This window comes from Phoca vitulina, unplaced genomic scaffold (assembly GCF_004348235.1).
Source record: "Phoca vitulina isolate PV1807 unplaced genomic scaffold, GSC_HSeal_1.0 scaffold20, whole genome shotgun sequence".
NCBI classification, from domain to species: domain Eukaryota; kingdom Metazoa; phylum Chordata; class Mammalia; order Carnivora; family Phocidae; genus Phoca; species Phoca vitulina.
Window position 1 is genome coordinate 40724108 of NW_022589723.1, and position 15912 is coordinate 40740019.

The 15912-nt window shown below is 38.7% G+C and overlaps 1 protein-coding gene across 10 annotated transcripts in view; it reads left to right on the plus strand.

Moving 5' to 3' along the window:
• Nucleotides 1–15912, plus strand: part of PEAK1 (pseudopodium enriched atypical kinase 1) — a 329039-nt gene that overhangs the window by 292679 nt on the left and 20448 nt on the right. For all 10 annotated transcript variants that reach the window (XM_032417490.1, XM_032417496.1, XM_032417497.1 and 7 more), the window contains one exon: nt 7393–8138. In XM_032417490.1, the coding sequence (XP_032273381.1) occupies nt 7393–8138 (746 nt within the window). The remainder of the gene's footprint in view (nt 1–7392; nt 8139–15912) is intronic.

The following is a 15912-nucleotide window of genomic DNA, read 5'->3' on the forward strand; positions in this document are numbered from 1 at the left end:
CATATCTGCAAAATCATTGCCTAATCCAAGGTTGAAAAGAGTGATTCCTATGTTTTCTTCTAAGAGTTTTACAGTTTTGGGGCGCCTGGGTGGCTGTTGTTAGGTGTCTGCCTTCAGCTCAGGTCATGATCCCAGGGTCCTGGGATCGAGCCCTGCATCGGGCTCTGCTTGGCAGGAAGCCTGCTTCTCCCTCTCCCACTCCCCCTGCTTGTGTTCCCTCTCTCGCTGTGTCTCTCTCTCTGTGTCAAATAAATAAATAAAATCTTAAAAAAAAAAAAGAGTTTTATGGTTTTAGTTCTTATGTTGAGATCTTTGCTATATTTTAGTTACTTTTTTTTTTTTTTTTAAGATTTTATTTATTTGACAGAGAGAGATAGCGAGAGCAGGAACACAAGCAGGGGGAGTGGGAGAGGGAGAAGCAGGCTTCCTGCCGAGCAGGGAGCCCGATGTGGGACTCGATCCCGGGATCCCAGAATCATGACCTGAGCCGAAGGCAGACGCTTAACGACTGAGCCACCCAGGCGCCCCTAGTTACTTTTTATATATAGTATAAGGTAGGAGTTCAATTTCCATTCTTTTGTATGTGGATATCCAGTTGTCCCAGCATCATATGTTGGAAAAACTACTACTTCCCCATTGAATTGTCTTGGCACCCTTGTTGGAAATTGATTGACCATAAATATACAGGTTTATTTTTATACTCTCAATTCCAGTCCATTCATCTATATTTCTATTCTTAGTACACACAATCTTTTTAAAAAAATTTTAATTGAAGTATAGTTGATGTACAACTATTAGTTTTAGGTGCACAACATAGTGATTCAACACTTACAGACATTACAAAATGCTCACCAAGATTAGTGTAGTTACCATCTGTCATCATAAAGTTATTACAGTATTATTGACTCTATTCCTTATGCTGTACTTTTCATCCCTGTGACTTTATTTATTTTATAACTGGAAGTTTGTACCTCTTAATCCCTTTCACCCATCCCCCTAACACACAGTACATACAATCTTGATTACTGTAGTTTTGAAGTCAGTTTTGAAATTGGGAAATGTGAGTTCTCCAATTTTGTTCTTCTTTTTAAGATGTTTTTTGGTTACTTTAGATCCATTGTATTGCCATATGAATTTTAGGATCCTCCTGTCAATTCCTGCAAGAAAGCCAGCTGGGTTTTTGATAGGGATTACATTAAATCTTCAGAACAATTTGGGGAGTGTTTCCATCTTAGCATATTAAGTCTCTGATCTGTGAACATAAGATGTCTTTCCATTTATTTAGGTCTTTAATTTCTTTCAGTGTTGTTGGATAGCTTCCAGTGTATAAGTCTTGAGTTAAATTTATTCCTAAATACTATATTGTTTTTGATGATATTGTAAATGGAATTGTTTTTTAATAATAAGTTTTTGATTTTTCATTGCTAGTGTGTAGAAAATACAGTTGTTTTATGTAGAGCTTAGATCTTGCAACCTTGCTGAACTGGTATATTAGTTGTGACAATTTATTGTGGATTCCTCAGGCTTTCCTATATACAAGATTGTGTTATCTTTGATTAGAGATAGTTTTACTTCTTTTCCGATCTGGATGTTTTCGTTTCTTTTTCTTTCCTAATTGCCCTGTCTAGATACTCCAGTGAAATGTAGAATAGAAGGGACAAGAGTGGAAATCCTTGTCTTATTCTTGATCTTACTGGGGAAATAATGGAGTTTTTTTACCAATAAGGATGATGTTCACTTTGGGGCTTTCATAGGTTCCCTTTATCAGGTTGAGGATGTTCTCTCCTTTTCCCAGTGTGTTCAGTATTTTATCTTGAAAAGGTGTTGGATTTTCTCAAATGCTTTTTCTGCATCTGTTAACGTGATCATGTGAGGTTTTGTCCCCCTTTTTTCTGTTTGCATGGTGTATTCCATTGATTGATTTTCAGATATTAAAACCAACCATGCATTCCTGGGACAAATCCAACTTTGTCATGGTGTATAATCTTTTTTATATGTTGCTAGATTCAGTTTGCTAGTATTTTATAAATATTTTTTGTGTCTGTATTCATAAGGGTTATTAGTCTCTAGTTTTCTTGTGATGCCTTTGTCTGATTTTGGTGTGTAAGTAATGTTGGCTTCATAGATTTCAAGCTGGGAAGTGCTCCCTCCCCTTCTATTTTTGGAAGAGTTTGTGCAAGATTGATATTAGTTTTTCTTTAAACATTTGGTAGAGGGGCGCCTGGGTGGCTCAGTCGTTAAGCGTCTGCCTTCGGCTCAGGTCATGATCCCAGGGTCCTGGGATCGAGCCCCACATCAGGCTCCCTGCTCGGCGGGAAGCCTGCTTCTCCCTCTTCCACTCCCTCTGTTTGTGTTCCTGCTCTCGCTATCTCTCTCTCTGTCAAATAAATAAATAAAATCTTTTAAAAAATAAATAAGTAAACATTTGGTAGAATTCATCAATAAAGCCATGTTGCCCTGGACTTTTCTTTGTGGGAATATTTTAAATTATTAATTCAGTATCTTTTCTTGTTATAGGTACCTCTATAATTTTACCACTTATTTTTTTCCAGTTCTAATTTATACTTTTAGTCATCCAAGAAACATTTTTTTAAAGATTTATTTATTTATTTGAGAGAGAGAAAAAAAGAGTGATGCACGGGTGGGGGGAGGGGCAGAGGGAGAGAGAGAGAATCTCAAGCAGACTCCCTGCTGAGCACAGAACCCGATGCAGGGCTCAGTCCCAGGACCCCTAGATCATGACCTGAGTCAAAATCAAGAGTCGGATGCTTAACTGCCTGAGCCATCCAGGCACCCTAAGAAACATTTATTGAGCATCTTTTATATCTAGGCCCTGTCTTGACATAGAGGACACAATAATGAATCAAGCAAAGTCCTGGCCCTTTTAGCATTCTCATATTCTTTGTCTCTCTCATTCTTATGCTGTACACACACACACACACACACACACATTTTTTTGTTTATATTTATATGTAATATAGCTCTCTTCCTTGTAAAAAATATTTATTTGCCAAATGTCATTGGTGGAGAAAGGTGGTCCTTAGGTTTGCTATATGTATTGTCATAGTTCTCTTCTCATTTCTAGGTGTTCTTAGAGTTGCACGAATAGGAAATGGAATATAGTGTTAGTATAATCACAGTTTATATTGGTGCCCACACTAGGCATTGCTACAAGGACATGATTTTAATAAAAACAAACCACCATCTTTATTCATTATCACCCTCAGAACCATCTGGTGCCTTCTATCTGACCATCAGTAGGAGCATGTATTAGTTTCCTAGGGCTGCTGTAACAAAGTACCATAATCTGGGTGCCTTAAAACAAGAGAAATTTATTCTCTCAATAGTTTTGGAGGCTAGAAGTCTGAAATCAAGGTGTTAGCAAGGCCATGCTTTCTCTGAGGCTCTGGATAGAATCCTTCCTTACCTCTCTCTAGCATCTAGTGGTGGCCATCAATCCTTGACACCCTTGGCTTGCAGCTGGATTATTCCATTCTCTACCTCTGTCACCACATGGTGTTCTCCCTTTTGTCTCTTTTTATATGGTATTTCCTCTTTTTATAAGGACACAAGTCATATTGGATTAAGGTCCACCCTAATGACCTCATCTTAACTTGATTATCTCTGTAAAGACTCTATTTCTAAATAAGGTTATATTCACAGGTACCAGAGGTTATGACTTCAACATTTTGGGAGAGAGGACATAATTCATCCCATAACAAAGCATTATACTCTTACTCTGAGATATTCAATAAGGCCTCATTTTAATAACATTACTAATTATAATAACTTTTATAAAAGTTCCATGGTATATTTCTCTGCCTTTAAAAAAATAATGTCTCTCCCTATTATACAATGAGCCCAAAAGATGTCATTGATCACAGGTGTATTTGTTTATACATTATGTGTTTACCACAAGTGTAGCTACCATCTGTCACCATACATCACTGTTACAAGAGCATTGATTATATTCCTTTTGCCATGCCTTTTGTTCCATGACTTACTCATTCCATAAGTGGAAGTGAGGAACCTCCATACTGGTTCCCACAGTGGCTATACCAATTTACATTCCAACCAACAGTATATGAGGGGTCCTTTTTCTCTACATCCTCACCAACACTTGTCATTTCTTGTCTTTCTTATTTTAGCCATTCTAACAGGTGTAAGGAGAAATCTCATTGGGGTTTTGATTTGCATTTCCCTGACGAGTAGTGATGTTGAGCATCTTTTCATGTGTCTGTTGGCCATCTGTATGTTTTCTTTATCTATTCAGGTCCTCTGCCCATTTTTTAGTTAAATTGTTTGGTTTTTGTTGTTGAGTTGGATAAGTTCTTTATATATTTTGGATATTAACCCCTTATAAGACATATCATTTGCAAGTATCTTCTCCCATTCAGTAGGTTGCCTTTTTGTTCAGTTGATGGTTTCCTTTGCTGTGCAAAAGATTTTTGTTTTGTTTTATTTTGATGTAGTCCCAGTAGTTTGTTTTTGCTTTTGTTGCCTTAGGAGACATATCTAGAAAAATATTACTATAGCTGATGTCAAAAAAATTACTGCTTGTGTTCTCTTCTAGGATTTCTTTGGTTTCAGGTCCCATATTTAGGTGTTAAATTCATTTTGAGTTTATTTTTGTGTATGGTGTTAAAAGGTGATCCAGTTTCATTCTTTTACAGGCAGCTGTCCAGTTTTCCCAGCACCATTTACTGAAGAGACTGTCTTTTCCTCATTGTATATTTTTGCCTCTTTTGTCATAGATTAATTAACCATATAATTGTGGGTTTGTTTCTGGGCTCTCTATTCTGTTGATCTGTGTATCTGTTTTTGTGTCAGTACTATACTGTTTTGATTACCATAGCTTTTCAGTATAATTTGAAATCTGAAATTGTGGTACCTCCAACTTTGTTTTTCTTTCTCAAGATTGCTTTAGCTATTTGGTGTCTTCTGTGGTTCCATACAAATTTTGGTGTTATTTGTTCTAGTTCCGTGAAAAATAGTGTTGGTATTTTGATAAGGATTGTATTGAATCTGTAGATTCTTTGGGGCAATTTAGACATTTTAACAATATTAATTCTTCCAATTCATGAGCATGGAATATCTTTCCATTTGTTTGTGTCATCTCCATTTTCCTTCATCACTGTTTTATAGTTTTCAGAGTACAGGTCTTTGACCTTTTTGGTTAAGGTTTTTTGGTGCAATTATAAATGGGACTGTTTTCTTAATTTCTTTTTCTGCTACTTTATTATTAGTATACAGAAGCACTACCAATTTCTGGGTATTAATTTTGTATCATGCAACTTTCTTGAATTCATTTATTACTTCTAGTTGTTTTTTGGTGGAGTCTTTAAGGTTTTCTATGTATAGTATCATGTTGTCTGCAAATAGTGAGTTTAACTTCTTCTTTACCAATATGGATGACTCATTTCTTTTTCTTGTCTGATTACTGTGGCTAGGATTTCCATTACTATGTTGAGTAAAGGTGGCGAGAGTGGACATCCTTGTCTTGTCCCAGATCTTAGAGGAAAAGCTCTCAGTTTTTCACCATTGAGTATGTTACCAATGGCTTTTTCATATATGGCCTTTATTATGTTGAGGTATGTTTCCTCTAACCCGACTTTGTCAAGAGTTTTTATCATGAATGAACATCTATTAACATGAGCATATGATTTTTATCCTTTGTTTTGTTGATGTGGTGTATCACATTGATTGATTTGTGACTATTGAACCATCCTTGCATCCCCAGAATAAATCTCACTTGATTGTAGTGAATGATCTTTTTAATGTATTGTTCAATTCAATTTGCGAATATTTTGTTGAGGATTTTTGCATCTATGTTCATCAGGGTTATTGGCCTCTAGTTCTCTTTTTTGTGTGTGGTGTCCTTGTCTGCTGTTGGTATCAGGGTGATACTGGCCTCGTGTTTATTTGTATTATCATGTATTTGGAAGCTTTCCTTCTTTTTCTATTTTTTAAAATAGTTTGAGAAGAATAGTTATTATCTCTTCTTTAAATGTTTGGTAGAATTCACCTGTGAACCCATCTGGTCCTGGACTTCTGTTTGTTGGGATTTTTTTTTATTACCAATTCAATTTCATTACTTGTAGTCAATCTGTTCAGATTTTCTATTTCTTCCTGATTCAGTTTTGAAAGATTGTATGTTTCTAGGAATTTATTCATTTCTTCTAGGTTGTTTAATTTGTTAGCATATAACATTTTGTAGTTTCCTCTTATATTGCTTTGTATTTCTGTTGTGTCAGTGTTACTTCTCTTTTGTTTCTGATTTTATTTGGGTCCTTTCTTTTTTTTTTCTTAATGAGTCTAGCTGAGGGTTTATCAATTTTCTTTATCTTTTCAAAGAACAGCTCTTGGTTTCATTGATTTTTTTTTTCTTTTTTAGTCTCTATGCCATTTATTTCTGCTCTAATCTTTATTGTTTCCTTCCTTCTCATCACCTTGGGTTTTGTTTGTTCTTCTTTTTCTGGTTCCTTTAGGTGTAAGGTTAGATTTTTTTTTTTTATTCAAGCTTTTCCTTGTTTCTTGAGGTAGGCCTTTATTGCTATATATTTCCCTCTTAGAACTGCTTTTGCTGCATCCCAAGGATTTTGGGTTGTTGTGTTTTCATATTCACACATCTGCATTTTATTATCTTCTAAGTGCAAGTGCTAGAAAGGAAGCAGAGTAATTGATTCTATAACTAGGGCTTGTAAGAGATGTTCAAAAGCAGTATTGTCCAAATCACAGTTTATATGCCCCCCCATAATAAAACAGAATCACGTAAGAGTTTGTGAAGGATGTTTGGAACAGCAGTTGATTGCTCATATATATTGTTCCCTTTAACCCAATCACAAGAATTTATACATAAACCAGTTTAAGACCAGTGCTAGAATCCATCTCTGTAGTGAAATAAAATAACATGGTTTATGGAATCGTATTCATATGTGTTGGATTGAAAATGACAAGTGCTATATACATTACAGTGTAACTTTAGAACAAAGTTAAAAGAACAGAATAGTATCTTCTGAGCATCAGTCTAGTGGTCCCATTGCTAGTTTCAATTTTTTAAAATGCTTCCAAATATTTTTCTTAATCCACAAATGCTTTAATCTCTACTCTGTCACAATGAAATTATTTGAGTGTCTGTCACTCATATTCTAGTGGGGTAAATATAGCACTCTTGGAGGCAGGAATAGAGAATCTCAATTCTTTTTTTGAAAACAAAGCCCATTACCCTGTTCTCTGGCACAGAAATGCTGAGACATTGTTCACATTTTGAATTAAGTCATTGACTTCTTATATTCTCATGGCCACATCATTTATTTCTCCTAAAGTTTCAATTATGTAACAAGAATAAAAACTTAACTATTATTTTTCTTTCTTTCTTTTAAAACAATACAGGGCAATCTAGAGCAGCCATGATACCACCCAAGCAGCCACGGCAGCCTAAGGGAACTTTGGATGATGCCATTGTCTTTAGTGGGAAAACAGACCAAGAGGCACCTAATGCTTCCCAACCTACGCCACCCCCACTGCCAAAGAAAATGATCATAAGAGCCAATACAGAGCCAATCCCCAAAGACCTCCAAAAATCCATGGAAACGAGTCTTTGTGTAATGGCAAATCCCACCTATGATATCGACCCCAACTGGGATGCCAGTAGTGCTGGCTCTTCCATCAGTTATGAACTCAAGGGACTAGACATTGAGTCTTATGACTCTTTAGAAAGACCTTTGCACAAGGAGAGACCTGTCCCCTCAGCGGCAAACAGTATCTCCAGCTTAACCACTCTCAGTATTAAGGATAGATTTTCCAACAGCATGGAGTCCCTGTCCAGCCGGCGTGGTCCCTCTTGCAGACAGGGACGAAGCATGCAGAAGCCACAGAGACAAGCACTTTATCGAGGACTTGAGAATCGGGAAGAAGTGGTGGGTAAAATCCGAAGCCTTCATACAGATGCCTTGAAGAAACTGGCTGTAAAATGTGAAGACCTCTTCATGGCTGGACAGAAAGACCAGCTCCGTTTTGGGGTGGACAGCTGGTCAGACTTCAGGCTAACCAGTGACAAGCCATGTTGTGAGGCAGGTGATGCCGTTTACTATACAGCTTCATATGCAAAAGATCCACTTAATAACTATGCAGTCAAGGTAAGAAAATATTATAAATCTGATTTTAATCTTATCCAACACACTGTTATTGGGATGGGTCTGCTCTTCTTTCCTGCATTCCTCCATCCAGCAAAAAGTTATTGATCATCCATCTACCTTACACCCAATATTGTAATAAGCTGTGACTGTTTGCAGAGGCTACCTGTACAAATAGATCTGTTATGTGCCTTTCACTCTATGTTTCTGTCTTTATTCTCTAACAAATAAGAGACCCTTGTTTGCCTCTACTCTAGGACTCTTCTGCTTCTTGGAGAAACATTTTAATAGAGGAAAATAACCAGTATTTGTTGATGTGCCAGGAACATTATTGGTGTTACATAATTTGATCTTTATGAGGTTAAGATCTTTTTATCCATTTGACAGATGAGGAAAATAAAGCTCAGACAGGTGAACTGACATGCTTAGGGTCACACACCTAGCAATTAGTAGAGCTGGGATTTAAACACAGATCTCTCTGATTCCATAGCCTGCACTTTATCCATTATGTCACATATTAATTTCTTAACTGTATATTGCCCATTCTAGATAAACCACTTCTTCAAGAAAGCTAAAACTCTTCACATCAAGAATTCTTGTCCAATTACATTCACTGTAAATAAGCCATAGTTTTCATCAATGTAATAAATAAAGCATGGACTTTGTTACATTTCCATTTTCATTTGTCTCAAGGTATTTTTTTATTTCTCGATTTCTTCTTTGACCCATTAGTTGTTCAGTAGCATGTTGTTTAATCTCCACGAATTTATGAATTTCCCGGTTTTCCTTGTGTATTTAATTTCTACTTTCATACCACTGTGATCAGAAAAGATGCTTGATAAAATTTCAGTCCTCTTAAATTTATTAAGTCTTGTTTTGTGGCTTAACATATGATCTGTCTTGGAAAATGTTCCATGTGCACTCAGAAGAATGTGTATTCCTTTGCTTTTGAATGGAATGTTCTGTATATATCTGTTAAGCCCTTCTGGTCTACTGTGTCATTTAAGGCTGATGATTCCTTGTTGATTTTTTTGTCTGGATGATTGATCCATTGATTTAAATCTCCTACTATTATTGTATTGCTGTCAATTTCATCCTTTAGGTCTGTTAGTATTTGCTTTATATATTTAGGTCCTCCTATGTTGGGTGCATAAATATTAACAAATGTTATAGCCTCTTGTTGGATTGATCCTTCTATCATTATGTAACTCCCTTCTTTGTCTGTTAACACAGCCTTTGTTTTAAAGTCTATTATGTATGATATAAGTATAACTTCTCTAGTTTTTTTTTTTGGTTTTCATTTGCATGGAATATCTTTTTTGGTCCCTTCACTTTCAGTCTGTATGTGTCCATACATCTAAAGTGAGTCTCTTTTAGACAGCATATAGATGGGTCTTATTTTTTTTATCCATTCAGCCACTTTGTGTCTTTGGATTGGAGAATTTATCCATTTACATTTGAAGTAATTATTGATAGTTTGTGCTTATTGCCATTTTGTTAATTGTTTGGGCTGTTTTTGTAGGTCCTCTCTCTTTCTTCTCTTGATCTCTTCCTTTGTAGTTTCTTTAATGGTATGCTTACATTGTTTTATCTTTTGTGTTTTTGCCTTATGGTTACCATGAGCTTACATATAACAACTTATATCTATAAAAGTCTATTTGAAATTGATTACAACTTAAGCTTCATTCCATTGTAAAGCTCAAAATCATTGCTCTTCCCTCCACACATTTTATGGTTTCTTTTTCATTTTATGTTTTTGATGTCACAGTTTACATCTTTTTATTTTGTGTATCCCTTAACTAATTGTTGTAATCATAGTTATTTTTACTAGTTTTGTCTTTCAGTCTTTATACTAGCTTTATAAATGATTGATCCACTCACTTTACTATATGTTTACCTTTCCAGTGATATTTATTCTTTAATATGTGTTCTTGTTACTAATTAGTGCTTTTTTTTTTTTTTTCAGCTTAAAGAAGTTCCTTTGACATTTCTTGTAAGGCCAGTTTAGTAGTGGTGAACTCATTTAGCTTTTGCTTGTCTGAAAAACTCTTTCTCCTTCACTTCTGAATGATAACTTTGCTAGGTAGAGTATTCTTGGTTGGAAGTTGTTTTTGTTTTCTTTGTGTTTTTTGTGGGTTTGTTTGTGCATGTGGTCTTTTTTAGCACTTTGAATATATAGTACCACTCCCTTCTAGCTTGCAAAGTTTCTGCTGAAAAATCTATTGAGAGTCTTATGGGGGGTTCCCTTGTATATAACAAGTTGTCTTTCTCTTGCTGTTTTTAATATTTCCTCCTTGTCTTTAACTTTTGACATTTTAATTATAATGTGCCTTGGTGTGGGTCTCTAATTTAGAGTTCCTCTTATTTGGAACTCTCCGGGCTTCCTGGATCTGGATGTCTGTTTATTTCCCCAGGTTAGGAAAATTTTCAGCCATTATTTCTTCAAATAAGATTTCTGTCCCTTTCTCTCTCTTTTCTTTTTCTAGGAGCCCTATGATGCGAACGTTGTCCATTTGATGTTGTTCTCTACATCCCTTAAGCTGTCTGCACTTCTTTCTTTTTTGTTTGTTTCTGCTGCTCTGATTCAGTGAATTCCTCTACCTCATCTTTGAGTTGACTGATCCTTTCTTTTGCTTCATCTAGTCTGCTATTGAACTCCTATAGTGTATTTTTCTTTCTTTTTTTTTTTTTTAAGATTTTATTTATTTGAGAGGGAGAGAGAGAGTACGAGCAGGAGAGAGGGAGAGGGACAAGTAGACTCCCTGCAAGTGGGGAGCCCGACATGGGGCTCAATCCCAGGACCCCGAGATCATGACCCAAGCCAAAGTCAGACACTTAACGAACTGAGCCACCCAGGTGCCCCAGAACCCCTATAGTGTATTTTTCAATTCAGTTATTGTATTCTTCAGCTCTGTGGCTTTCGTGTGGTACTTTCTTATATTTTCCATCTCTCTGTGTTCATCCATTTTTCTCCCCAGTTCAGTGAACATCTTTATGAGCATTACTTTGAACTCTTTATCAGGTAAATTACTTATCTCCATTTCATTAATGTGCTTTTTCCTTAGGGGTTTTATCTTGTTCTTTCATTTGGTACATATTTGTGTTTTTTCATTTACCTTGAGTCTCTGTTTCCATACAGTAGATTATACAGCCAGCTCTCTCAGCCATAAAGGAGTGGTCTTACGTAGATGAACCGTGTCATTCAACCCTACCCCAGCTCTTTGTCATCTCTCAAATTTGTGCCTGTTCAAGCAGTCTATTATATTTTTAATAGCTCCCAGTAGTTGAGAATATGCCAAGACCTATCAGTGTCCCAAAGGGGAGAGTCTCAACACCTAAATTCAGGCTGACTGGAAGCCAGACCTTCAGGCATCTGCTTTTTAAAAATGCAAATATATACAGTCCTGTGGGACTGTAAGCATAGGCGGATCTGGAGGCATCCTCTGGGAAGCAGTTACAGACATCAGGGCTCTAGACAAGGGTATCTTGTGTGATCCTGGTGAGCTGGAGCAAAGCAGAGAGAAAGCACCAAGATGGTATCATAGCCTATGTTCCTTCAGAGCAGCACCCTAGGCCACTAAATATGTGCCAAACCTGAAGTCTGCCCCTCAGGCCAATGATCCAGGACATGCAAAGAGGCCTTCCTCACAGAAAGACTAGGGAGTGTGCCTCAGACCACTCTCTGTACAGTGCCCTGAGAGTGGAAGCCTGCCAGAAACTGTCTCTCTGCCACAGTCCTATGGGACCCAGGAAAGCAGGCTCCCAGCCACCAGAGCCAGGTGATCTAGGAGCATCTTCTGGGCAGCAACCATATAACCTGGGACACCAGACAAAAACCAGAACACCGGATGTGTGTACAGCTCCCCTCCAGGAGACCCTGGCACTCTGGAGCTTGGCAGAGGGTAAGTGGAAAGATAACACCCTCTCTCGAGGTTTTTGGAAGGTTTATAGTCAGCCCCATGGTTAGCTAATAGGCCTCCTTCACAGAAAGACCAAGCTCTCCTGGGGTCTGTTACCCCTTGCTCTGCCCTGGGGGTGGTAGGTTTTTAAGAACTCTTTCTCCATTGGTTACAGTTCTGTGGAACCCATGAGCATAAGCCTCACTGGCTGCCAGAGCCAGATGATGTAGAGCTGTCCCCTGATAGTAATAACAAAATTCAGGGTGTCAGACAGGGGTATAAGCTTTTTTCTGGGTGATACCTATTATTACAGTCCCATGGGACCAGGAACACAAACTCACCTGGCCTCCGGAGCCAGGCAATCAAGAGGCGTCCCCTAGACAACAGCCATAAAAATCAGGCCACCAGACACACATAAAAGTTCCATTCTGTGGGATACTGGTGCCCTGGAGCCTGGCAAAGGGAAAGCGTAAAGATGGTACCTGCTAGTCTTTGTCCCTGGAAAGTGTTCCAGTAGGCTCCTAGATGTGTATGTTAAATTAGATGTCTGCCCCTCACACCGGTGCTTTAATATAAGCAGGTGAGCCTCCTTCACTTTAAGTCCAGGCACAATTGGCTGCCTCTTGGGTGGGGAAGTCCCAGCAGGTAGGTTCTTTAAGAGGGGTTTCTCAGATTGCTACAGTCTTGTGGGTCTCAGGACACAAGCCCTGTTGGGTTTCAAAGTTAGATGTTTTGGAGACTTGTCTCTCAAGTGTATGTCTTAAAGGTTGGGATACCTGATGTAGGATTTAAACCCTTCACTCCTCAGGGAGAAGCTCCAGGTTTTGAGTTCCCTCCCTGTTATGGGATGCTGCACCAGGGGTGGAGGTTATGGCAAGATTGTGTCCGATTCTCTCCTACCCATGTCAATGTGGTTTTCTTCTTGTTTGCCCAGTGTGTAGTCATCACTCAGCCAGCCTTTGGATTTCTTTTTTTAAGATTTTTTATTTATTTATTTGAGAGAGAGAGCAAGCATGAGCAGTGGTGGGGAGGAGCAGAGGGAGAAACAGACACCCCGCTGGGCAGGGAGCTGGATGTGGGACTTGATTCCCAGCACCCTGAGATCATGACCTGAGCCGAAGGCAGACGCTTCACCAACTGAGCCACCCAGGCACCCCAGCCTTTGGATTTTCTTAAAAGGAAATTATTCCATATGTGGCTGTAGACTCAGTGTGTCCATGGATCTTCCTACCTTGCTATCGTAAACTGAAACCCAATAAAGAATGGACTTTGAAGTCCAAAAGATCTGGGTTCAAGTCCTGGCTCTGCTCCTTAGTAGCTTTGTCACAAGTTGCTACTCTGAGTCTCAATTTCCTTAGCATTAAAAGAGGTAATAATGGTACCGATCTTTGGGGCTGTTTGGCTAAAGGAGGATAAAACATCCCGGATAAGGGGCTCCTGAGTGACTCAGTTGGTTAAGTGTCTTCCTTTGGCTCAGGTCATGATCTCAGGGTCCTAGGATCGAGTCCCATGTCCGGCTCCCTGCTCAGCAGGGAGTCTGCTTCTCCCTCTCCCTCTGCCTCTCCTCCTTCTGGTGCTTGCTCTCTCTCTCGTGCTCACTCTCCCTTTTTCTCTCAAATAAATAAATAAATCTTTAAAAAAAAAATCCCTGATGAGTGTTCACTCCTTTCACTCTCCAATAGTGTCTTCCCTAGGTTACTTTAAGAGCCTTAATTTCCTCCTCTTTAAGATGTTTACAGTGATAATCTGTAGGATTGGGGTTAGGATCAAGGGATCTAATGCATGTGAGTCTTTAAAAACACGAAGTTCTAGGTAAACAGGTAATGTTCTTCATGCCCATAGTCCCTTTTTATTGAATCTATTTCCTGGTTCAAAACCAATTAACATATCTAAATGACTTTTACATGTTAATTTGGCTTAGAAAGACAGATGGTGTCTTAGTAAATTAATGGATAAGGTAAACAATTGGCTTTACCTATCATGACAGAATACATATTTGGACCAGACCTTCAACTCCTCTCTGCGGTTGCAGCACCCACACCACTTAACTGGTGGCGCTGGCAGAGTGACACTGGGCCCCGGCCCACACTTTTTAAATTAAACTGAGGGATAGACTGCAGAGAGGGGAGCTGGATTCTAGTTAATACATTACTGTTGAGTCTAAAAAGGCATTTTGAGATTCTCTGTAGCACTCAAGAGCTGTTAAGTCAATTGGGGTTATGGTGCCTCATCTATCTTGGGCCTTTATTGCCAATGCAGGATGAGTACCTATTTCAGAATGGGGCATTGAACTGTCTGTTCTTTCAGAACAATTGAGAAGTAGGGCTTGACTAACTTTATGTATTATTGCTGTGCAATCTTGTCTCTTTCCCAAATCAATGGTCTAGTATTGATTTCTTTGCTTGTAATGATGCAGAAGCAATCTCCAAAGAACAGGTGGCGAGTGGTTATATACTGGGAGTTGTTGGCAGGTTTGGGAAAGGATGTTTTACACTAAATGGTGAATATAAATATCTCTTTGAAGACCCTCTGGGTGTTTCTAGAAGTACCCAATTGATTGTACAACCTTAGACACTGTGAACCCTACTTTTGCAGATGTAAGCAGAAGAGAACAGCAGTTGGCCCACACAAACAAGTTTGTCTTCTTAAAATATCCCTTCCCATACTAATGGAATTTAGAGTAGGCTAACAGGTGTGATTGTCTCTTGAAGAGACTAAAAGGTCTTTAAAATGTTGCAAAAGGAAATCAGTGCTAGAATTTAGCAATTTGAAAGCCAAAGGATACTGCCCCCTTAAATGCCAAGTCTACTGCAGTGATAGAGTACTAAGATCGTTACTTTGGGTGTTGTCTTAGTTTGCTCAGGCTGCTATAACAAAATACCATAGACCGGGTGGCTTAAACAATAGAAATTAATTTTGTCACAGTTCTGAAGACCAGAAAGTCCAAGATAAAGGTTCTGGCTGATATAATTTCTAGTGAGAACTCTCTTTCTAGCTTGCAGATGGTTGCCTTCTCACCATGTCTTTAACATGGCCAAGGGGGGATGGAGGCTGTCTGGTGTCTCTTCTTATAAGGATACTAATCCATATCAGGGCCCCTCCCTTATGACCATTTCACCTTAATTACCTCTTTGTAGGCCCTATCTCCAAATATGGTCCAATTGTGCCTTCCATGTGTTCCAAGACTCAATTTCCAATGTGGAGGGGGGGGCATACTTCCCACACAGCACCAAGCAATTCTTGGACACCAAAAGGGTGTCCTACAATTCAACTCAATTCAACTTATCTACCTGGAGATGGCACCATATCTCACAGGTCAAGGGTTCAATCTACCTGTCCCCCTCCACAAACATCAGACACCAGTCATAAGCGCAGGTTGTTACCTGTGCTTCTGACCAACAGGCTATAAATCAGAGGTTCCCACAACGCCCTCCTTGGGTTCAAATAATTTGCTAGATCAGCTCACAGAGAAGCATCTTACTTACTAGATCACCAGCTTATTAGAAAAGGATATAACTTAAGAACAGCCAGATAGAGGAGATGCATAGAGCAAGGTATGGAGAAAGGGCACAGAACTTCCATGTGCACCGTACTTCCCAAATCTTCATCTGTTCACTAACTTGGAAGCTCTTCAAACTCTATCCTTTTGGGGGTTTGTGGAGGCTTCATTACATAGTCATGGTTGATTAAATCATTGGTGATTGGCTATTGATTCAACTTCCAGCCACTCTCCCTCTCCTGAGGAGTTTGGAGGTCCGGGTGGGACTGCAAATTCCAACGCTTCAATCGTGTGCATGGTTGGTTCCCCTGGCAACCAGCCCCCATCCCTAAGTGGGGTCCAAAAGTCACCTTATTAACATAACAAGAGACACCTTTGT